This window comes from Trachypithecus francoisi, unplaced genomic scaffold, assembly GCF_009764315.1.
Source record: "Trachypithecus francoisi isolate TF-2019V2 unplaced genomic scaffold, Tfra_2.0 Lachesis_group14, whole genome shotgun sequence".
Taxonomy (NCBI): domain Eukaryota; kingdom Metazoa; phylum Chordata; class Mammalia; order Primates; family Cercopithecidae; genus Trachypithecus; species Trachypithecus francoisi.
Window position 1 is genome coordinate 31,108,015 of NW_022681459.1, and position 23,813 is coordinate 31,131,827.

Here is a 23,813-nt window from a genome sequence, read left to right on the forward strand (position 1 = left end):
ACCCTTGAGGGGCCATTCTGGGAGCTGCTGCATCCCCCTGGTTCAGTACAGGGTGAGGATCCCTTATCCAAAATGCCTGGGGCCAGAGGTTTTGGATTTTGGAATATTCACATATCCATAAGGAGATACCTTGAGGATGGAACCCAAGTCTAAACATGAAATTCATTTATGCTCATATACACTGTATACGCACAGCCAGAAGGTGATTTTATATAATACCTAACAGATATTTGTAAGCCAAAGGGGCTGCTACTGCCCAGGGCCTCACCCTGAGTTCTGGAGTAATTTTGTGCATGAAGAAACTTTCGACCGTGTTCTGAGACTCGTCAAACAAGGTCAGGTGTGGGATTTTCCACTGCATTGTCTTTCAGAGCTCAAAAACTGTCAGATTTTGGAGTATTTCAAATTCTGGATTTTTTTTGTGTTGTTGTTGTTGTTGTTATTATTTTTTAGATGGAGTCTCACTCTGTTGCCCAGGTGTGCAATGGCACCATCTCAGCTCACTGCAACCTCTGACCCCTAGGTTCAAGCAATTCTCCTATCTCAGGCTTCGAGTAGCTGGAATTACAGGCATGCGCCACAACACCCAGCTAATTTTTGTATTTTTAGTAGAGACAGTTTCACCATGTTGGCCAGGCTGGTCTCGAGCTCCTGGCCTCAGGTGACCTGCCCACCTCGGCCTCCCAAAGTGCTGGGATCAAAGGCGTGAGCCACCGCACCCGGCTGAATTCTGGCTGTTTTGATGAGGGATGCTGAACCTGTACAATGGGTGTCACAAAACACAAACTCAACAAGATGCCTAGAAGGGCTCCCATGAGCTCTGGGACGGACCAGGTCACAGGCATCTCAAAACACTCAGAAAATCATCATCAAGAGAACCCCTGGGCACTGACAGAAAAGTCTGGAACGAAAGTCTTTCATGGTTAAATGTTCGATAAATTAGAAGAGCAGTGAAACCAGAGTCGGTGAGGGAGCAGCAGCCAGGCAGGGCGGGCCCTGAAGGTGAGTGGCAGCTGGGTGGGAGGTGGGTGGGCCTGGAGGCAGAGCAGGCCTTGAGGTGAATGGCAGCCGGGTAGGGGGGGCCCTGGAGGTGAGTGGCAGCCAGGCAGGGCAGGCCCTGGAGGTAACAGCCGGTTACCGCGAGCCCTGGAAGTGGGCGGTGGCATGCACATGTCCAGGAATGAAGGCACCACATTCCTGACATGGAGAGGTCACACACAAGGCTTCTGGTGCTCTGCAAAGAAACTAGTCTTCAGATGCAGTTCCAATTAAAATCTGCAAAGTGCTTTAAAAAAAAAAAAAAAGAAAAAAAGAACTGGACAAAAAAAATCCTAAAATTCACCTAAAGAAAAAATAAACAAAAATGCCAGAAACTCTTTAGAGAAGGGCAGAGGTGTCTGTGCTGCCAGGCACTGGAGATGGGGGGACAGCGGGGACAGTGCAGATAGGGGGGCGGGTGGCAGTGAGGACGAGAAGCACACGGAGGTCCCAGTGAGCAGGATCAGCAGGACAAAGGGCAGATGAACAACAGGGAGAACCCAGCACAAACGAGCTTCTGGACGCTGGCGCTGGGTAGGCCAGCCCCCAGAGTGCTTCCAAGGACACTGAGAAACACTGGGAGTTGAATTAAAGGCAAACGAGTGTGGGGCATGATGGGGGCACAGATGATTGAAAATACATGATACAGATGAGCGCTCCCCAGATCAGGAGAGGAAAGCGAGTCCCAACACAGTCAGGAGACACACAGGGGCCAGTCAGTCCACAGCAGGCTGGCTGGCCTCTCTCTTGTGAAGGAAAGGCTGGGAGCCCAGCTGGTCCATCAGGGTCTCAGGGAGGGTGGGAAGGCCACTCCACATCCTGATGGGGAGAAAGCCCCGCAGGCCAGCCTGCAGGGTACCTGCAATATTGACAGAAACCTTTCAAAAGCACATACTCTCCAACCTGGCCATTCCCCTTCCAGGAATCCACCTGAGGGCCATTATTAGAATTTGGAAAGAAAAATGTAGGTAGAAGGGCATTCATCTCAGTGTTCTTCTGTTGTAAGAAAAATAGAAATGGTGACTTTACCCACAGACTGGGGGTGGGTTGTAAGGCCCACCACTCATGACCCGGAGTGACCACCTACGTCTGTGTCCGACATCAACCCAACACAGACAAGCAGAAAATGCTGGGATTCCCCACAGCAAATGGCGGTTTTCTGCTTTGCACACTGCTGCACTGTGTTGGATTTTCTGCGATGGGCATCAATGATTTTATAACTAAAACCTTTCAGGCGTTGTCCCCCTGGATGCAGCAATGGGACAGCACATCAGCAGAGGCCCTGGCACTTTCCACAGTGCTGGCAAGTCAGGGAGGGGGGCCTTCAGGAGCTGGGGGCAGCAAGAGCCCTGTGTGGGCCTCAGGGAGCATGGAGAAGGCGGCCACACAGGAGCAAAAGGAACCCAAGTATGGCAGGGGCAGGAGAGAAGGGTGGGCCGGGCTGCCCTTGCCAGGAGACTGCTGCCTGCGTGTGGGGAGGACAGGGAAGTATGGGGCTGGGCACATCCAGGCAGAATGCTGCAGGGATGAGGCTACCAACGCAGAGGGCACAATGCAAGGGTCGGCAGGGTGCTCTCAGCTCAACAGGCTCGTGGCCAGCGTAAGCCTCAGGGGGACGACCCACGGAGGGAGGGAGACAGGGCTCGGAGGCCACCCTGGAGTGGAGGCCCAGGAAGGAGAGCTGGGGCCAAAGTCCTCCCAGCTGGCAGGAAAGAGGGGGCAGGTCCAGGGAGGCAGGGGCCGGTGTGAGCACACAGGGTCAGTGTCTGAGTGTGTCAGTGTGTGTGGTCTGAGTATGTGGTAGGTGTGTCAATGTGTGGGTGTGTCCATGTGTGAGCGTGTGGTGTGTGTCCGAGTGTGTGGTGTGTTCATGTGAGCGTGCGTTTGTCCGTGTGTGGTGTCCATGTGTAGTCTGTGTCCATGTATGAAATATCCATGTGTGAGTGTGGTGTTTGTCCATGTGTGCACGTGTGGTGAGTGTCCATTGGTGTGTGGTATGTGTTCACATGTGTGGTGGGTGTGCATGTGTGAGCATGTGTTCATGTGTGTGGTGTGTCCGTGTGTGGTGTGTTCACGTGTGTGGTGTGTATCCATGTGAGTGTGGTGTGTGTTCACGTGTGGTGTGTGTCCATGTGTGGGTGTGTTCAAGTGTGTGGTGTGTCTGTGTGTGGTGTGTCCGTGTGTGTGGTGTGTTCATGTGTGTGGTGTTCATGTGTGTGGTATGTTCACATGTGTGGTGTGTCCGTGTGTGTGGTGTGTTCATGTGTGTGGTGTTCATGTGTGTGGTGTGTCCGTGTGTGTGGTGTGTGTCCGTGTGTGTGGTGTGTGTCCGCGTGTGGTGTGTTCATGTGTGTGGTATGTTCACATGTGTGGTGTGTCCGTGTGTGTGGTGTGTTCATGTGTGTGGTGTTCATGTGTGTGGTGTGTCCGTGTGTGTGGTGTGTGTCCGTGTGTGAGCATGTGTTGTGTCCATGTGGGTGTGGTGTGTCTGTGTGGTGTGTCCGTCTGTGAGCATGTGGTGTGTGTTCATGAGTGTGTGGTGTGTGTCCATGTGGGAGCGTGTGGTGTGAGTGCCTAGTGTGAGTGTAAGCTGAGGATGAACTCACACAGGTGCATGCTCCCCCTCCTGCCTGGATGGGGTCTCAGCAGCCTGCGGCCTGGAGGATGGGGTTGGGAGCAGGGCAGCAAGCCCAGAAGGCTTCAGAGAGGAGCGCGGAGGGCCTGGGGTAGCAGCTGGACGGCACAGGCAGGGATGTCCCAGGTCCCAGGAAGAGACAAGCGGGGACCCTGGTCAGCTCCAGGTGGCTGGCGGGGCCAGCAATGGCACAGTCGCTGGGGCGCGGCGGGAAGATGGGAGCACCTGGCGAAGTGCGGGGCGTGATCCTGGTGCCTGCCCACCCCCGGCTCCCCACCCTTCTGGAACTCACGTGGCGATGGGCACGAGGAACTGGTAGGAGCCGCGGAACAGCACGAAGGCCGCATAGCACAGCCAGATGCTACTCGTGTGCACCAGAAGGAAGACCAGCCCGGCCTGCGTGGCCGTGACGCCCGCGATGAGCAGCTTGGACCAGCGCACCCAGCGGATCTTCACGAAGCCCGCGGCGAAAGACGTGATGGCACCTGAGACGGGAGGGATGGGGCGTTGCAGTGGCCCTGGGGGGCCACGGGGCAGGGGGAGGTGGCAGGAGCCTCTGAGGGAACGTATCCACGGGGCAGGGGGAGGTGGCGGGGAGCCTTTGGAGGAAGCATCACGGCGCAGGGGGAGGTGGCGGGGAGCCTTTGGAGGAAGCATCCACGGCGCAGGGGGAGGTGGCGCGGAGCCTCTGGGGGAAGCATCCACGGGGCAGGGGGAGGTGGTGGGGAGGCTCTGGGTTAAGGTATCCACGGGGCATGGGGCGGCAAAGGGGAGCCTCCGGGGTAAGGATCCACGGGGCAGGGGGGTGAACGGAGAGCCTCGGGGACCAGGGCGCGCGTACCCAGTAGCGTAGAGGCAGCATCGGCCGCGCCGTTGTAGACTTGTGCACTGTTGGTGGTGGGGTCCACCTCGTTCCACAGGATGTGCACGTAGTAGACCACCAGGTAGTAGCCGGCCGAGTTGAAGACCCACCAGAGGGACCAAAGGCGGAGCTGCGGCCGCCGCAGGCTATCCCCCAGCTCCCGCAGCATCCGCACCAGCACGGAGTCCCCACAGGCCGCCCGCAGCGCGCGCCCCAGCTTCCCTCCCGGGCCGGCGTTCATGCGCTCCAGCTCCGACGCCGAGGCTTCGCCCCGTTCCCGGTCGTCGCGGTTGAAGAAGAGGCTGCGTTTGGGGCGCTTCAGGAAGAGGGCGAGGACCACACTGAAGGTGAGGAAGGCCAGCGAGATGTAGTTGAGCGTGGAGAAGGAGACTCGGCCCACGGTGACCAGCAGCTGGCCCAGCACGGAGCTGGTGAACACACCCAGCAGCACGGCAGCGCGCGAGTAGCCGGCCACACGCTGGTAGCGCGCGGGCCGCACGAGAGAGAAGATGTAGGAGGAGTAGGCGATACGCGCGGCCATGGTGACACTGTAGAAGAGCTCCATGAGCTGCATGTGCGCCACCGAGTGCCCCAGCAGCAGCAGCAGCCACACCGACACGAAGCTGAGCCCCTGCAGCAGCAGCACGGGCGTGTAGCGCAGGTAGTCGGTGAGCAGGAACACGGGCACCAGCACGGCCAGGTAGGAGTACGACAGCACCGGCGTGATCTGGTTGGTGACCTGCGGACAGGCGGGCAGGCGCCCCACTAGGCGTTAGCAATGCTGAGGCTGCAGCAGACATAGCCCGCGCGAGGTCATGGCTGCTGACGGCTTCCTGCCCCAACACTGCCTGGTGTGACCCCTCTCCCCAACACGCCCCTGTCCCATGTCCCATTGCATCGTCCTCTCTGAACGGGGACCTCTGACTCGCGACCCTCCCGGGAGCCTGGGAGCATTTGCCTGCAGAAAGCTGACAGTAGCCACAGAAGGAATTGTGATTAACAATCCTGTTCATCTAAGCTTCTCTATTTTTATTTTTACTTTTTCTGAGACAGAGTCTTGCTCTGTCACCCAGGCTGGAGTGCAATGGTACAATCTTAGCTCACTGCAACCTCCACCTCCCAGGTTCAAGCAATTCTCCTGCCTCAGCCTCCCGAGTTACAGGTGCGTGCCACCATGTCTGGCTGATTTTTGTATTTTTAGTAGAGACGGGATTTCACCATGTTGGACAGGCTGGTCTCGAACTCCTGACCTCAGGTGATCCGCCCGCCTTGGCCTCCCAACGTGCTGGGATTACAGGCGCGAGCCACCACACCAGCCAGCTTCTCTATTTTTTTTTTTTTTTTTTTTTTTTTTTTTTTTTTTTTTTTTTTTTTGAGCGGAGTCTCGCTCTGTCGCCCAGGCTGGAGCGCAATGCCGGATCTCAGCTCACTGCAAGCGCCGCCTCCGGTTCACGCCATCTCCCCTCACTCCCGAGTAGCTGGGACTACTGCCCGCCACCTCGCCCGGCTAGTTTTTTGTAATTTTTAGTAGAGACGGGGTTTCACCGTGTTAGCCAGGATGTCCGATCCTGACCTCGTGATCCGCCCGTCTCGGCCTCCAAAGTGAGGGGATTACGGCTTGAGCCACCGGCCCGGCCGCTTCTCTATTTTTATTAAAATAAAAAACATGGTTTTATTTCATCTTAAACAATATGGAAAACAGAGCTGTAACCCATAACACATTCACACTAACACAAGTTCCTTCCATCCTTCCTGGAGAGAGACGAAAACAGAAGGCACAGAAAGGAAGAGCAGGATCAGGAACGGCAGGTTCGTGGGAGGGACTGTGGGGAACCCAGCAGGGGAAGAAAGACAGGAAAGGGAAGAAGGAGAAAGAGAGGGCGTGGGGAAGGGCAGAGGGCCCTGGGCTGCGCACTCCCATCTCACACTTGTCCCCAGAGCAAGGTCTTTCAGGCCAGGCTCCAACCCAGGGGCAGGGAGGGGGGCAAGCACCCCTGCAGCTGCCCTGCACCCACCCAGGAGGGGGAGCACAGGCTGTCGGCCTGCCCACCCCCACCTCCTCCATCATGTTATGTGGGAACCCAGCTCCACAGCCTTGGCCACTGAGCTGCCGGTGGACACTCCGGGCCTGGCTTCTGTGCCTGTGGCCTCAACATACATCCACCTTCCATGTGAACGTGGAGCTGGGCATGGGTCTGGGGGTGCTACCTCCTACAGGACAAGGTCAGAGGGCACTGCCCCAGACTCTACTCCAGGCAGGCACCAAATGTCCCCAGCTGGCTTGGCAGGGGCCAGGGCTTCTGCAGGCACACTTGGGCTCACCTGGGCACAGTCCAGAGGAAGAGGCCCCACCCTCGTGAGGCCCAAGCCGCTTGCCTTGCCCCTCCCTGGGGACTGATGTGGGAGCCACCTTATGCTTGGAGCCTCCCCTGGGGCCCAGGTGCATTTTCAGCAGGTGGTCCTGCCCAGGGGCCCCACCAGACCCCACCTCAGATCTGCTGGAGGTTGGTACCAGGTGGGCCAGCAGGGCCCTGCTGGACTCTGGGCCTCCAGTAGGCCCCACCTGACTCAGGCCTGACCACCAGCAACCCCACAGCCCTACTCATGCTGTCCCAGGTGACCTCAGCCCCTGCCAGCCACACTTGAGAAGACCAAACCCTGGGTCAGCATAGGGGTGCTGTGCCGAGCCACGCCTCCTCCCCAGGGCCTCTCAGCATACCCAAGATGTGTGGCCCGATGTGCTCGGAGTCTGGCCACTGGCTACCGTGAACAGCTGGGGAACAGGACCCTGCAGCCAGGCCAGCATGCTGAGAAGCTTCCCAGGGGCTCAGGGGAAGGCTGCCCAGAGACCCCACCTCAGGGCACCCTGAGGTCGCACCCCGGAGCCTGCACCGTCATGGAGACCAGGCTGACCTGAAGGCTGTGGTCCCAGCAGCACCAGGCACCCAAGGTCCCTCCTGCACTCCATCCTGCTCAGGACATTCCGGGACACTCTGAGGGTAGGTCAGGCACCAGGAGGCTGAGTGACCATGCCGGGTCACAGAGAGCCTCAGGGCCAGCCATCGGCTTCTGCACTGTGTTTACAGCAATGTCCTGGGGACATCCAACAGCCCCACCGTGGGCAAGCTCTCCTGGCTGACGGCCTGCTTGACCGCGGGAGGCTCCTCCTCGGGGCCAGCCCAGGGAACCCCTGCAGATTCCCAAAGAAGCGGCTCAGAGGCAGGGGCCCTCCTAGGGCCTCAGGGACCCCTGACCCCCAGACACAGGAGGCCGCGCGGGGGCATGACCGCCTCAGCCCCTGGCCAGGGCACAGGTCCTGCCCACAGCCCAGAGTCAAAATGGTAGCCCACCAGCAAAGAGGCTCTCCCCAGAGCCCACGGCTCTCTGGAAAAGGGCGCTGGGGGTCCTAGAAGCCTCGCCCACCTCGCTCATCTCCTCTTCCACCAGGAACCGGCTCTGCAGGCCGGGGCCTCATCAGGCACCTCCTGGTCTTAGTTGAGGAACCGAGTGCAGAGCTCCCCCTTGGCAGACCACAGGGTCAAGGTGGAGCCTGAACACCCCCCAGCACCCACCCAGGGCCCTCCTGCTCCTCTCCCTGCACCTCCTCGATGGCCCCTACTCCCCATTCCTCAGCTTTGGCAGGCAGACAGCAGGGAGGCTCTGCCCAGAGCTGTGACCTGCGACCCACTTACTAGGCTGCTGGGGGAGGGGCCCCCACAACGGTCCCAGCAGGGAGGTGGCATCTGTCAGGCGGCCACGGCTCTGACATGAGGACAGCCTCCTGCTGCCTGAGCCTAGCGTCCGCCCTGTTCTCCACAGGTTGTGGTTGGGGTCCAGGCTGAATGGGCAGAGTGCAGGGAGCTGCACCCAAATTTACACCTGGACAGCAAGGGAGGCTTCTCTGAACAGGGAGGTGGGAAGGTGGGCAAGGCCCGAAGGCAGGCAGGACGTTGGGGCAGGGCCGGGCGTGGGGCAGCAGGACTGGATGCCAGAGAAGGGCACCCAACAGGGACTGGCTGGGGATGGGGCATGGGCCACGGGTCAGGAAGAATGGCTGTGCACAGGGTCCTGGGCCGGGGGTCTCCCTGGAGGACGGTGGGGGCTGCAGCTCCCACCACACAGCACAGTTCCAGTGAGGTTCCAGGCAACCGCAACCCACCCAGGAGCACCTCGCGGACCCAGCCGTGGAAAGCACTCTCAGCTGCCACTCAAAGCAGAAACCCCAGAGGGAAATGTGGCCAAATTCAAAATGACTCCAGAGAAACATCAGATGTAACACACAGCCAGTCTGATCCCAAGGGCACAGGGTCTCCAGGAAGCAGAAGAGGGAACCAGGTCCAAGGAGGACAGCACCCGCAGGGATGCCAGGAAACACTGGCCCACGGCGGGAGAAATGGAGGCAGAGCAAATGTGAGCAAAGGAAACCACGCTCCTCACAGTGGCCAGATGGCTGGCGCTCAGCAGCCCACCCGAGCTGGTGAGGGGAACACAGGCAGCCCGTGGCAGGCTGCATAGGAAGCAGCATTTGCCCCAGGAGTGAGCTGGAAATGCCAGCCCGGGCCAGCTGGGTCACTCAGGCCCACTGCCTGAGGCTGCCGGCTCGTGCTCTACCCGAAGCCATCACCAAGCAGTGGCAGAAACCGGAATCCCCTAATCGCCTCCAGCAAAGCACCAGATAAGCACCTTGTAGTTCAACCCGGTAGGCGCAGCTTAAGAACACCCTTGAACCCACGTGGAACATCTCTTAAGTCAGACTGGGCAGGAGAGCAACTTGCGAAAGCTGGGTCACAAGACACCACTTACGCAAACTTCCTAGACACAAACCCGGCAACAACAGGGACTGGCAAGTACTGGCAGGCTGGGCCCCCCTTGCCCCCAAAGCTGTTCCCCATCCACCTACCGGTGGCCGCCCCCGCCCCTCGGCGCCCACGTGCCTGCTCCCGTCAGAAGTTCTTGTTGGACCGGGAGGCAGGGAGCGATAAAGCTCTCCTCCGGCCTCTCCTGCAGCCAGAGGAGCTGAGATCGGGGCCCCCGCCAAGTGGCAGGTGCACAGAGCACCTGCACCCATCGTCCCTCTGATGACATCCAAGGCCTGGTGGAATGGCTTAATTTCTGGAATCTACTTTGTAATCCGTTAATGTGCAACATGAGAGGGCAGGCAGATGGGATTTAAACATTTTCGCTCTAGAGACTTTTCTTATTGTGTTATTTTAAGGGAAACGCCACACATAATGCTCATCCCTATAAATAACCTTGGCGGTTGACAGTGGCCCTCCATTAAGAGCAGAGATGCCATCTGGTCAGTGGGTGGCAGGGAGAGGGGCAGACTGGCCAGGAGCAGAAGGCACTTCATGAGGGGTCAAGGAGATAGCTCTGCCGCTCCAGCCCCAGCCCCGCCACCGACAGCCAGAGCCAGGAAAAGACCCTGTCCTCACCTGGAAAGTGACCCCGCCCTGGCGGCTAGCAGTGCTGGCCGTGGGACTAGACACAGTCACACACGCATGGTGCTCTGAGCCGGGCACGCGGGAAGGGCAGCACCTCCACTTTTCCAAGACCACACCCCTTGGCTGCACATCAGTTTCACAATTCTAGGGTCTGTGAGGGATGGGGGCCCGGCTTCCGGCCAGGAGACACAGGGAACAAGAGGCACGCCTAGCGACAGCAATGTGGGTGCAGGGGCCAGGTGGCTGTGCTGCAGAGGACGGGGACAGCGGCTGGGATGGGCAGGTGAGCAGGCCCCAGGCCCTGAGATGGGGTGTCGGGGTGATCAGCTGGGCCGGCAGCCTGTGAGAGCTTCCAGGCTCCTCCTGTGCGGACATGCCGTATGGACAAGGACCCCACAGCCCCAGGAGGAAACTGCTTCAGATACGGCCGCTCCTGCCTCCACCGTTCACGTGGCCTGAGAGACCTGTGACTGGGCATAAGTCTATTAGAACAGTTTCAATAAGACCCTTTGTCCTCATGGCTGAGTAAAATGAAAATTCCTTCAATAATCTCTTTAGATAAATAGCCACTAAGTCTGTTGGAGGCAGGTGCCCAGCAGGGTTGGACGTGGGCTTCCTCCTCCAGGAGGGCCGATGAGCCCAGCCTGGCAGGTGGGGTGGGGCAGGCTCCCTCTCGGCAGGAACAGTATCACTTTTTATCTAGCCTGGTTATTAAGCCGCAGCCAGGCCCCTCCATCTGATGGTGCCCGCTGCAGGGGGTGTGAGACCCCAGCCGGGTTCGCTCCGGGACCATTATCAGCTGACATGGCCACTCACCCTCTCCAGCCTCAAGTGCTCACGCCTCCAACAGGAAAAGCGCCCTGGCCCCCAAAGCTGCTCCCCACCCACCCACAGGCAGCCGCCCCGACATCCTGGCGCCTACGTGCCTGCTTCCGCGTGAAGTTCTTGTCTGGCCCCAGGAGGTAGGGCGTGATGAAGCTCTCCCCTGGCCGTAGCTGCGCCATGAAGCCGTAGAAGCACAGGTAGCACACAAGGCGCCTCCAGGACCGGAGCTCAGGGTCAGGCCCACGTTCCACAGGCACCTGCTTCTCCACCGCTGGGCTGGAGGGCACCATGCTGCTCAGGTCACATGCAGCTCCGGAGGGGACAATGGTGACACTCTGCCTGGAAGGAGGGGTGGAGTCAGGGCAGCTCAGAAGATAGTCTGTAGGCCTCCCCACCCCGCAGAATGAGGCCCAGTGCCGGCCTCCTCCTCGCCACTCAGGACCAACCACCTTCGAGACGAACGCAGACCCCGGACCCATCCTCACCCTGCAGCACCAAACTGGGAGCCACCCATACCTGAGTTGCTCCGGAGTCCCCCAGGCCAGGCTGTCACCACCTCCAGGGTCTCTAAGGCTGAGGGATGTCTCCAGTCACATGGAGTGATTTAAATGCCAATCAAGGCCGGGCGCGGTGGCTCAAGCCTGTAATCCCAGCACTTTGGGAGGCCGAGACGGGCGGATCACGAGGTCAGGAGATCGAGACCATCCTGGCTAACACGGTGAAACCCCGTCTCTACTAAAAATACAAAAACTAGCTGGGCGAGGTGGCGGGCGCCTGTAGTCCCAGCTACTCGGGAGGCTGAGGCAGGAGAATGGCGTAAACCCGGGAGGCGGAGCTTGCAGTGAGCTGAGATCCGGCCACTGCACTCCAGTCCGGGAGACAGAGCGAGACTCCGCCTCAAAAAAAAAAAAAATAAATAAAAATAAATGCCACTCAAAACCAAGTTAATTAACGAACTGACTTACTATATTAACTATACTAACAAAATTTAGGGTTTGGGGCCATAGCAGACTCATGTCACTGCTGGGCAGCGCGTGTGGCTGTGGCGGCCGGGCGGGCACACCTCACCCCACAGGCCTAAGGGCAGCCCACATGCCTGCTGCTGCTGTAGAAGCACCCAGGTGGCCCGGGGAGGGCACAGGCAGAACAGACGCTGCTGGAGGCCGGGCACACACCTGGTCACACCACGGGTGGCCGACACTGGGTGGCTGCAGGTACCAGCCTTAGGTCCCCATCAGCCTGGGGTTGGATCCTGCACACGAGCGTGGGAAACACACGCGCCCCTGTGCCCTGGCAGAAGGGCATGCAGGCCAAGTCCACAGGGAGGGAAGGGCAGAGGAAAAAGCAGGTGTCTTTGAGGGGGCTGAGGGCAGCCAGGGGTGAAACATGCATGGGACGGAGGATGGGATGGAGCCAAGGCCCAGCCCCTGAGCCCAGGGACCCCAGCATCCCCGGAGGCAGGTTATCCTAGACAAAAGCAGCTAGCAGGAGCCATGAGTGGACCTGACACGTTCCAAATGGAGCACCCCAGACCACGGGCCTTCATCCACGAGGCAACACGCATCCAACCTTGGGGACCATCCCCGCAGCAACCCCACCCCACACGGCCAGGGCATGTGGTGGAGCAGCAGCAGCACGCAGCCCCGAGGGCTTGTCTCTTTCAGTCCTGACTCTGCCCAGGAGAAAGGCTCCTCTGGTGCGGGCAAGAGCTCATCCCGCCACCACAAATCATGCCTTCTAGCTGCAGGGTAGCAGCCTGTCCACTTATCAGAATCATGTCTCCAGGTGCCACATAGTGCTGGTTTTCCATTTAAGGCCTCAGTGTAAAGTTCTCTTTCAAGTAAGTCAAAAGTGAGCCGTCATAAACAAGTGTGTCAGGGCCCACACCAAGCCAACTCAGTGAGGCCGGGACCCAGCCCTGGTCCCCGACGGGTACACCTCAGGTCTGTATCAGCCGACCTCTGCTCCTGGAGGCCAGGCCTGGCAGAGTGCTCGTGGAAAGGCCACCTGCTGCTTAGGCGGGGTGGGGATACGGCACATGCCAAGGGCAGCTGGGCAGCCACACGGGGCGGGGTCGCCGTCCTGTCTGCACTGGCCTGACACGGTCGGACAGTTGTGCCTCACCATAAGGCCTGCTTGGGAGGGTGGCAGGGGGTCTGCAGAGGGTCTGGATTTGGAGAGAGTCTCCTCCAACCCTCCAGCACGTGCTCAGAGCATCCCTCGATGTGAGGCCGGCTTTGGGGGTCCAGGGACTCTGAGGAAAAGCTGCCCCAAGCTCTCAGCACTCAGTCTCTGATTATCAGAGACCACTCAGGCTGGAAGTGGTCCCTGAACTGCCCCCAACCTGACACACAGGCTTAGGAAAGAGGTGGCCTACAGGGACCGGAGAGGGGGACCCTCCCCAGGCCACTCAGGCAAAGCCATCAGCATCATCCCGGGTCCCGTCTTCACACCTCTACACACTCACATCTGTGACAAAGGAACACAGACAGGTGACAGCAGGGAAGCTCTTAAAAGGCACAGGCTGGTGGGCTTGCCGTGGGGGCTGCAGGGAAGCGGGGGAAGGGTTGGGGAACCTCGAGATTTCCAGAGCTCCACGGCAGGGCACGGCTGGGAAGATGATGGGACCAGCACCCCCCATCGGAGGCAGCCGGGACTCCAGAAGTTCTCAAAGGGCCAGAATGAAAATAGCCAGCCAGGCAGGAGGAAGCGCAGGCAGGGGCCACTGCAAGGCTGAGGCAGATCTGACAGTCACCTGCCTCGGCCTCGCATTCCACGCCTCCCCAGGGCCTGTGACAACAGCTGGGAAGATCAGTGCACAAAGGCTGGGCTCCATTACCAGGGACCCTGATGCCCAGAGAGGCCACGGGTAGAGCTGGACATACCTCAGACCACACCCACCCCTCCCCACTGGGAGACCCATTCGGCCCTGGGACTCCCTGTCAAGCTCACTTTCCCACCCATCAGCAGGTTTAGACAGGTGCACCGATCCCCAGACACACAGAGCAACCAGATCACCGCAGACAACGGGAGCCGTCAGGAGCTGAACTAAGCCCAGGGTCTGGGCCCACAGTCCACGGCCCCAGGAGTCAGATCCCCACCCACAGGACCCCCAGGAGCCCCAGGTACTTCGGCCCCCTGTTTGGAAAGGTGCCACCTCCAGAAGCGACCATAACATTCCTTCCTTGGAGAGACAGCCAGAGTCTCAGCCAGCAAAGGGGGTGCTGCTGGTCTTAACAGCCTCTGCTGCCAGCATGCTTAACTTATGTGCAGTGAACGTAGCCCACTGGCAGATGCGCATGACCAAGACCACCTCCAAGAGAAAAGATAGGGAACTTGGTCACCATCATAGAAATGCAGCCCCAAGCCAGGGGAAGCCTAGACTCCAGCCCAGTCCCATAAGCTTGAGGCCTCTTCCCAGCATCTGAAGGAAGTCCCAGCCAGACAGGAGGGCCACGGGGAAGCAGTGAGAATCCCTGCCTCAGGAGAAGGTTGTAACAGCCCCCGCAAATCCCCAGTGTCCCCTGTGACCACCCCCGCCCAGGCTCTGTCCTTCCAAGCACCTGAGAAGACTGGAGACCCGCAATCAAAACAAAAGCAAACACCACCTATCATTCCGTGTTTAAACCAGCTCCTACTCTGGAAGGCTAACCAAGAATGTTCGTCGCGTTTTTAGAACGCCTGCTAGTTTAAAAAGAAGAAGAAGAAGAAAGCATTGCACACCCTCCCACCCCCATTCAGATGACCAAGTTCAGGGTTCCTAAGAGCATGATTAGACCCTCCAGCTATCACTGCTGCAGGCCCAAACACCCGAGAAGCACTGTTTCTCATCTGTGTCCAGCACAGAAAACTGTACTATCCGGTATTGTAAAAATCCACCAAAGCCCCTTCGGAAAGAAAGCAATTAGCAATTGCAACAAGCAGTGCACAGGTGGCACCCAGGCAAAGGTGGCCAGTGAGATGCAGCCTGTCTCCCAGGCCTGGACAGTGCAGGCAGGTGCACTGGGCCAGAGCGGCCTCAGCTCTGCTGATTGAACCAGGGTTGCACAGGGATCCTTGGGTCTCCGTGGGGGCAGGCCACCTCTTTTTTTTTTTTTTTTTTTTTGAGACAGAGTCCCGCTCTGTCGCCCAGGCTGGAGTGCAGTGGCCAGATCTCAGCTCACTGCAAGTTCTGCCTCCCCGGTTCACGACATTCTCCGGCCTCAGCCTCCTGAGTAGCTGGGACTACAGGTGCTCACCACCTCGCCCGGCTAGTTTTTTTGTATTTTTTAGTAGAGACGGGGTTTCACCGGGTTAGCCAGGATGGTCTCAATCTCCTGACCTCGTGATCCACCGGTCTTGGCCTCCCAAAGTGCTGGGATTACAGGCCACCTCTTTACAGGGCTGCCGACAGGCACCTCCAAGGACTCTCCCACCTCCCCTCTGGATGCATTCTGGATTTCGGGGCCACCTTAGTTAGCCTGTGTCCTGAGGCCAGGCAGGCCAGACTCCCCAGGACAGGAGTTTCTGATGGACAGGACCCTAGCGGGATGGCTTTCCTGCTGTAAGGGTGTTGTTAGGACCCACTCAGGAAGGGCTGCAGCGGCTGTCCAGACTCTCTCTGAGACGCCTTGGGTTTGCTCGGCTGGATCCGCACTCACAGCTGCTCCAAGGGGAAGCTGCACCTACAAAGCTTCTGGCACAGGAGAGAATGACCTGGAGAGGTGCCAGGGGCCCGCCCCACGCGTGGCTGGCAGGATTCACCCGCCGGCTGGCCCGTCCCGAAGCAGCACGTGCCTGGACGCGAACTCCGGATCCACGCGTTCCTACAGACCCGGGGGTGGGACTTGGCGCCCCAGGATGACGCGGAGGGCAGGCTGGGGGGCGGGCCTCACCAACCCAATAGCAGGCTGGGGCGGAAAGTTAGCGGCGGGAAACCCGCTGCACTGCAACTGTTCTGCCAGGCGCCCGGCTCTCAGCCCACCGCGCCCCCCGCTGAGACCCCGGCCCACGCCCCGCACCCTCCCCAGGGCCCCCCAGGCCGCAGACCGCAGACCCCGGCCCGAGCCCCCGCACCCTCCCCAAGCCCCGCGGACCCCAGTGCCAGCCCCCCACACTCACTTCACAGGGCCCTGCAAACCTCGGCCCGCGCCTCGCACTTACCCCAGGGCCAAGAGACACCCCGCAGCCCCCGACACGCGGCCCCGTTCCCCACCAGTACCTGCGGCTCGGCGGAGCGGCTGCCCTGGGGCTCCCGGGACCCGGCCCCGCGCACGCGGACTCCAGGACTACAGCGCCCACAAGGCGGCGCGGCGGGCCCGCGGCTGCGGGGAGGGCGGCTCCGTCCCCACTGAACGCGCCTTGAGGGCGGGGCCTCGCGCGTGGCTGGGCGCAGCTGTAGGAGCGTCTCCACGGGACATCCTCCCACCTACGGCAGCGCCCGCCCACTGCCCTCTCCCAGCCCCGGCGCCGGCCTCTCCCCGCCCGGGTCACGAGGCCCCTCGTGCTGCGGCCCTGACCCCGGGGCCGCCACCTGACCCCGACCGCCCCTCGGGCCCCCTCCCCCGCCGGCGTCAGCATCCTGGGGCGTCATGCGCGGAACTGTCGGTCCCTCGGGCGGGCACCCTGCCATCCCTCTCCCCGCGTTCTTTCCACCCCCAGTCCCCACCTTAGTCCTCCTCCCTAGCCCCCCTCCCGACCTCCACCTCCTGGACGAGGCCTTGTGCATTCCTTTTTGCACCGTTAAACACCTGCCTTCCCGGCCGGTCGCAAGCCGGATCCCAGAGCGCTGCGGGCCCACGCGCCCTCAGGGGTGGCCCTGGGCCGCCTTCCTGGGGCTCCAACAGGGACACGCACAGCCTGCTCTTGGGGACTGCACGGCCCCGAATCCGGCGCCCCCAGGACCCCCGCCGCCCGCCCTCCTGCCTGACGGTGACCCCTACCGGCTTGTGCGAAGGAGCAAGCCGGATCCAGGACGCGGCCCGGGGCCACCAGTACCCATCCCAGCAGGGACAGCCCGGGGAAGACCCGCGCAGGCCTGGCAGGTGGGGACGGCAGGGCAGTCACACTCAGGAAGGGAGGTCTGGGCCACTCTCCCAGGAAGGCGCGGGGCTGCAGCAGACAGCGCCGCCGAAAGCCCCAGGACTGTGCAGGACACAGGGGAAGTGGGGGGCCACAGGATCACTTTACCCTGGAGTTATCCAAGACCTGGCTATGGGGAGGGAAGCTAAGCCGAGGGCTGTGGGGGCCCCAAGGCTAAGGAGTAGCCAGGAAGTCAGCCGCACAGAACAGAAGGGGATGGCCACCCTGGTACCTACACCTCAAGACTGCGGGTTCCAGGTGAGCGGTGAGTCTGGAGCAGCGTCCCTGGAATGCACCCCTTCCCGGGTGTAGACGACACAGTCCACGACTTGCCTTCTGGTGTGAGGGGTGCCCTGGCTCTCCTGCCCACCAGCCGGGCAGCCCCAATGGGAAGCCGGCACAGCGCCCTTGCCCTAAATGGCCGCCTGCCCAAAGCTCTGGCCTGGGCCTTCTTTCCGGAGTCCACACGAACAAATCTCAAAGGAACTTAAAAAGGATTTGTTGGCTGGAAACAGGGGATCTGGGGTAGCTTGCAGAATTTAAGGGAGCACTACAGGATGGAGCGCCTCGCCTGGAGGGACTCCCTGCTTCGTGGGAGCCCTGGCTGTCTCCCCAGTACCGGCCTTCTCCACGGGTGGGCAGAGCCCTGGGCCTGCTGGAAGACAGGAGGGGCAACGCCAAGGAGGAGGCGGCCTTCCTTCCCTCCAGGCAAAGAGGAGCCGGCCATGGGGCCAGCGCTCCAGGGCAGTGTGCTCCCTTTATGCGCAAGACAGGCCAGGAAGCCCAGAGGAAGTGAGGATGAACAGCAGCGGGGCTCCTAGACCCCTTCCCACAGAAGGTTGGCTCCCACCCCCTTCCCACCTGGAAACAGCAAGGCAAGGAGCCACAGCCCGAAGAGGACCCACAAAGGCCAGTCCCTCACCTGTCTCTCCGGCCAGGTGGAGCCAAGCAAATCTTCCCCTGCCTGCCCAAGCTGTCCTCCGGTCCACCTGTGTGGCAGAAGTCCTGGGAGTTCCCCAGCCACACAAGGCCCAGGTTTCCTGCAGGAGCTGCTTCGGAGTAGGGGGGTGGGGCTGCAACCACAAACCGCACGTGGCAATTATACTCTGGAGGCAGCTGCTCTGAGGGAGGAGCCAGGAGACTGGTGAAGACCTTACAGAAGCCTCCACTGAGGCTTCGCTGCGAGGAGTGGCCACAGACAGCAGGGTGTGGGCTTCCAGAGGGCTCCACCCAAAATAGAGACTTACAAAAGCAGGTGACTTGGGAGTGACACTGGCATCTGGGAATGGATCCTGTGCTTGGGGCCTCATGAGGCTCCAGCGGTCCCCGTCCTTGCGTATTTCATCATTGGTTTGTCAAATAGTTAAGTGCCTGAGCGTTAGGGATGGGAGGGAGAGCTGGTTCCTGGGTGAAGCCCTGGGCTGGAGGGATCAGCAGGGGCCCAGCAGTATGGATCCCAGCCCTCCAGCCTGTAGGCTCCAGCCATATACAGTGATGTCTGGGGGCTGCAGGCCACAGAGACCCCTTCCCCTCCTGGAGGGGCTCAGGTGGGCTCTGCAGCCCACCCCACAGCAGTGACCCATCCCCAGCTCCTGGGCCCCCACTCCTCAGCAGCCTTAGCACCCATAGTCCAGGCCCAAGAAATCTCGGCCAGAGAATGAAGACCCTGCCCACCCACTGCCTTCTGAGACCAACCAGCCAATCCTCTGCCTTGGCTGGAGAGACCCAGGGCTGTCCCTGTGGTTAAGTTACCCATCAGCATCAGGGAGGCAGTGGCGTTCGAGCAGCCCTTTCCCTCAGCTGGTGCTGTTGTGGCTGCTGTGGCTCTGGAAGCAAGGCTTGGACCAAATGCTAACACATGGACACATGCATAGAGATACCTCCACGCAGACGTGCAGAGACGCGCACACACACTGATGCGGTTTGGATTCTTTGTTCCCTCCAAATCTCATGTTGGAATGTGATTCCGTGGTGGACGTGGGGCCTGATGGGGGGTGTTGGATCATGAGGGCGGATCCGCCATGAATGGCTTAGCACCATCCCCTTGGTGATGAGTGAGTTCTCGTTCAGTTAGCTCACTCGATAGTGGATTGTTTAAAAGAGTCTGGGAACTCCCCTTTTCCTTCCCCTTCTCCCACTCTTGCTATGTGATACTGGCTCCCTGTCACCTTCCACCATGAGTGGAAGCTTCCTGAGGCCTCACAGGAGCAGATGCTGGCACCATGTTTCCTGTACAGCCTGCAGAACCGTGAGCCAATTAAACCTCTTTTCTGTATAATACTTAGTCTCTGTATTCCTTTATAGCAACACAAAAACAGCCCCCCACAGACACATACACGTACAGACACCACCGAGATATATGCACAGATACAGAGATGTAAACACACAGACATACACACGATGCAGACATACAGAGACACAGAGACATACAGACACACGTATGCTCACATGCACATGGCACTCCATACGCAGGAAGATGGGTGCGGACCAGCCTTCCATGCCCCAGCGTGTACAGTGAACTGGCCTGCACACGGCCTCAGACACAGTTTCTCCTCCTACCCTTCCAGGCATCGCCCCAGTCTCACTGAATGACAGGTGCTTCTGCTCCCATCTGAATCTGCTTGGTAGAGGTGCAATGCGCCCTGTAAATGCCTTGCCTCGCTTGTTGGCCAGTGGGTCTCTGCTGCAGCTGACCCTCTCTCCGCCCCCAACTCCCACCGGGCCTTCACCCCCACTTTTCCCATGAGCTGACCTCCTAACACTCCCAGAGGCCAGGGGTGGCCCATCACAAGGACCTAGGGGCCCAAAGGTCTGGAGAAAGGGGGCTGACATGGATGCCTTTGTGTCAGGCCTCCCAGCACTGGCCCCCAGGCCCAGGCCGGCCTGCAGCTGTGGCCCCCATCCTCTCAGAGGCTGAGCCGGGCCACCGTCCTCAGCACCTTCTCTGTGAAGCCAGAAGCCCCGTGGCGGCTGAGCGGAGAAGCAAAGCCTACAGGAAGGAGTGTTGTCCCTGGTCTGCCTGGAGCCCAGGAGCTCCCTGCTTCTGCACTCCCTGGGTGAGCGCAGGACCCTCACAGCCCGTCACAGCAGTGGGGCTAACCTGGGCCTGTGCCTGCCACACTCCTTCCCTGGAAGTGTGTCCTACCTGGTCCTATGGAGTTGAATCCCGAGCCCCACTGGGGCCCCAGACAGTGGCCCCAGCAGGCCCAGACACTCCCAGTTGAGCCCTGCCTGGCCCAGCAGCAGAACACTGAATCCTGATGCCTCCAAGTCTCCCTACAGCCAGACTTTCACAAAATTGTGATTAAATAGCCCATCTTTACTAGGGAAAGCGGGAGGTTTGAACCTCTTTGGAATCACAAGGCAGCTGTTTAGTATAATGTCATCTAACAAGAGAGTGTTAAACAGAATTAAAATAACCAGTGGAAATCTGGCCAGTGCAAGGTGGAGTTTGAAGCCTACCCAGCCTGGTCCTCATTTCCAGAACTTGGAGGTGATAACCCTCCTGCCTGCAGGTGGAGTGTGCAGTGAGGCCAGCTACAGGAACGTCCTGCGGTCGGAAGAGGTTTGCATTGAGCTCTACAATCACAGGCATGCATCCTGGTTGCAAGCAAGCTATTTGAGAAACCTATGCATGATGTTAGAAGACGAAATGATTGGGAAGGAAGGGGCCGAGTCTCTGTTCACAGATGATGCAATTGCCAGGGCAGAAAATCCTAAAAGTTTATCAAAAATACTATAAATAATAAGGGCATTTAACAAGGTCATGAGATACTAAGTCTATATACAAAAGAAATTGTGCTTCTATAATCTAGCAACAAATAAATGGAAGACAGAATTTGAAAAACAGCATTTACAATGCCATTGAAAATCAGAAAATACCTAAGAATGCATTTAATGAAAAATTTGCAAATTCCCTATACCGAAAGCTGCAGAACATTGCTGAGAGAAATTAATGAGGAGCTAAACAAATGGGGGAGACACACCTTGTTCATGGATTGTGTAAACCAAAAATAAAATTCTAAGCCCCCAGCCCTCTGAACAGACCACTCCTCTGGGCAAGGGCATTCCAAAATTAACCTGAAAAACTGGTTCAGACCAGGAGGGGAAGGGAGGGATGGATACACGTCATTATACCTGACCCCCTTTTGGAATTCAGGGAAAGTTGACCAGCTTTCAACGTCAACACAGACCTTAAGTCTGATAAGAATCATTTAGAATCTAGTCTCTGAAGCCTGCGACCCAGAGACTTCAACTGTTGATAAAACTTTGATCTCCACAACCCCTTACTGTAACCTAGACATTCCTTTCTATTGATAATAACTCAACCAATTGCCAATCCCAACATTTTTAGCTTTACCTATAACCTTGAAGCCAGCCCCCACCAGGTTGTCCCACCTTTCCAGACCAGAGCAGTGTTTATCTTACATGTATTTGATTGGGTCTCATGTTCCCTTAAATGTATGAGACCAGGCTGTGCCCAGTCACCTTGGACGCATGCTTTAGGATCTCCTGAGGGCTGTGTCAAAGGCCATGGTCACTCATATTTGGCTCAGCATAAATCTTTTCATATATTTTACATAGTTTGACTCTTTTCATTGACAATTGGAAGGTGCTTTATTTAAGGTGAAAATTCTCCCCAAATTGATCCATAAATTCAGCACAATCCAATAGAGATCTCACAGGCTTATTTTTTAGAAATTGAGATGTTGATTAGAATTGAGGTGAAAATGTGAAAGATTTATAATAGCCAAAACAATTGTGACTAAGAAGAGCGACGTTGGAGAGCTCAGAGATATAGAGACTAAGGGAAGCTGGTGGAGTCCGAAAATAGGACCACCCACACGGAGAACAGATTTCCAACAAGGGTGTCCATTTAATTCAGTTAGGGAAAGGACGGTCTCTAGATCACATAGTTCGAGAACAGCTGGATATCCACAGGGGAAGATGAACATCAGACTTACCACATCCCTTTCACAAACACTAATTTGAGACGGCTGATAGACCCAAACTAAAAGCTAACACTGTCAAACTTGTAGATCTGTGTCCAGCGACACAAGAAGCAAACAAAATGTCAGGCCACACCTGGGAGGAAACATTCATATTCCTTGTATCTGATACAGGACTTGTATCCAGACACATAACTGTCCCTTACAACTGAGTAATAAGAAAACAGCCCACTTCTTAAAATACACAAGAGAAGCCGAGCACAGTGGCTCAGGCCTGTAATCCCAGCACTTTGGGAGGCTGAGGCCCGTTGATCACTTGAAGTCAGGAGTTCAAGACCAGCCTGGCCAACACGGTGAAACCCCATCACTACTAAAAATACAAAAATGAGGCTGGTGTGGTGGCGGGTGCCTGTAGTCCCAGCTACTCAGGAGGCTGAGGCAGGAGAATGGCTTGAATCTGGGAGGTGGTGGTTGCAATGAGCCGAGATCTCACCACTGCACTCCAGCCTGGGCAGCAGAGTAAGACTCTGTCTCCAAAAAAAAAAACAAAAAAAAAAAACAAAAAAAAATAGCCCGGGCGCAGAGGCTCAAGCCTGTAATCCCAGCACTTTGGGAGGCCAAGGCGGGCGGATCACGAGGTCAGGAGATCGAGACCATCCTGGCTAACATGGTGAAACCCCATCTCTACTAAAAAAAATACAAAAAACTAGCCGGGTGAGGTGGCGGGCGCCTGTAGTCCCAGCTACTCCGGAGGCTGAGGCAGGAGAATGGCGTAAACCTGGGAGGCAGAGCTTGCAGTGAGCTGAGATCCGGCCACTGCACTCCAGCCTGGGCGACAGAGCGAGACTCCGTCTCAAAAAAAAAAAAAAAAAAAATATATATATATATATATATGCACAAAAGATTTGAACACTTAAATAAGATGTGAAAATATATCTAATATCATAAATATCATAATCCTTTGTCATTAAGGCCTGAGGTACCAAACCACTCCCACAATAAAGGCTAAAATTTAAGAAGCTGACAATACTAAGTGTTGACAAGGCTGTGGAGCAATATATGGGGATGTGAAATGTTACAAACACTTGGAAAACACTGGGGCAGCTTCTTGTGGAGTTTAACATGTGTCTACTTTATGAACCATAGTTCTACTCCTAGGCATCTGCTGAAGAGATATGAATGCATGATCCCACAAAAGCCCATGCACACAGGCTGTACCCTGTTCTCATGTAACTGCTAAAAACTGGCAACAACCCGAATATCCATTATGGGATGAAGGATAAACACACAGTACATCCACATAACAGGGACTACTCAGACTAAAAGGAAATAACAAAGGAGTGAGTCTCAGCACCCTCGTGCTGGGGGGCCAGAGTCCAGCCTGGGAAAGTTCATCTGTGGGGGAGGCAGGTGAGCAGGGGCCTGTGGTGGAGGCTCGGGGTCAGTGGAATTGTTTTGTGTCTGATGGGGGCAGAGGTTAATGGTTGTGTTCACCTGTCAGACATGTTTGACAAATGCTTCTAATGGGTACAATTTATGGCATGTGAATTGCACCTCAATAAAATTGTTTTTTAAAAGCCTGCACTGGTGGAAGTGGGTGAAAGGCCTGGAAGCAGATCGAATGCTCCAAACCCTCTCGTGTCTCTTGGGAGAAAATCCAGGCCTCAGCTGATTACAAAGGAGAACCCAGAATGGCCTCAGCCTCGGGAGAAAAGGGTAGGAAGGGGCAGGGGACAGGTGGTGGGCAGTGCGGGGGGGGGGGGGGACAGGTGGTGGGGGAGGGGCAGGGGACAGGTGGTGGGGGAGGGGCAGGGGACAGGTGGTGGGCAGTGCGGGGGTTTGGGGGACAGGTGGTGGGTGGTGGACAGCGGGGAGGGGACAGCTGGGCACACACTCTGGCTCTTGGTTGCAGGTGGGGTGCAGGTCCAGTGTGCTTCGGCCAGGTAGGTCTCCATGTGTCCTCCTTCACATCTTGTCCCCACAGAGACCCCCATCTCTGC

The 23,813-nt window shown here is 57.9% G+C and overlaps 1 protein-coding gene across 4 annotated transcripts in view; it reads right to left on the bottom strand.

Moving 5' to 3' along the window:
- The window catches only part of SLC19A1 (solute carrier family 19 member 1), a 31,297-nt gene extending 13,248 nt beyond the window's left edge, over window positions 1–18,049 (bottom strand). For 2 of the 4 annotated variants that reach the window (XR_004442218.1, XM_033232636.1), the window contains exons 1-4: window positions 16,005–16,216; window positions 10,906–11,143; window positions 4,515–5,274; window positions 3,966–4,158 (exon numbers count right to left, since the gene is read on the bottom strand). Coding sequence is in view for 3 of the 4 variants with exons in the window: in XM_033232636.1 (XP_033088527.1) it covers window positions 3,966–4,158; window positions 4,515–5,274; window positions 10,906–11,094 (1,142 nt within the window). In the remaining variant the exon portion in view is untranslated. Of the gene's footprint in view, window positions 1–3,965; window positions 4,159–4,514; window positions 5,275–10,905; window positions 11,144–15,370; window positions 15,712–16,004; window positions 16,217–17,786 lie in introns of those variants that run through there. The other 2 variants (XM_033232637.1, XM_033232638.1) reach the window with 2 other exon arrangements.
- Between the last annotated feature and the right edge of the window lie 5,764 nt (window positions 18,050–23,813).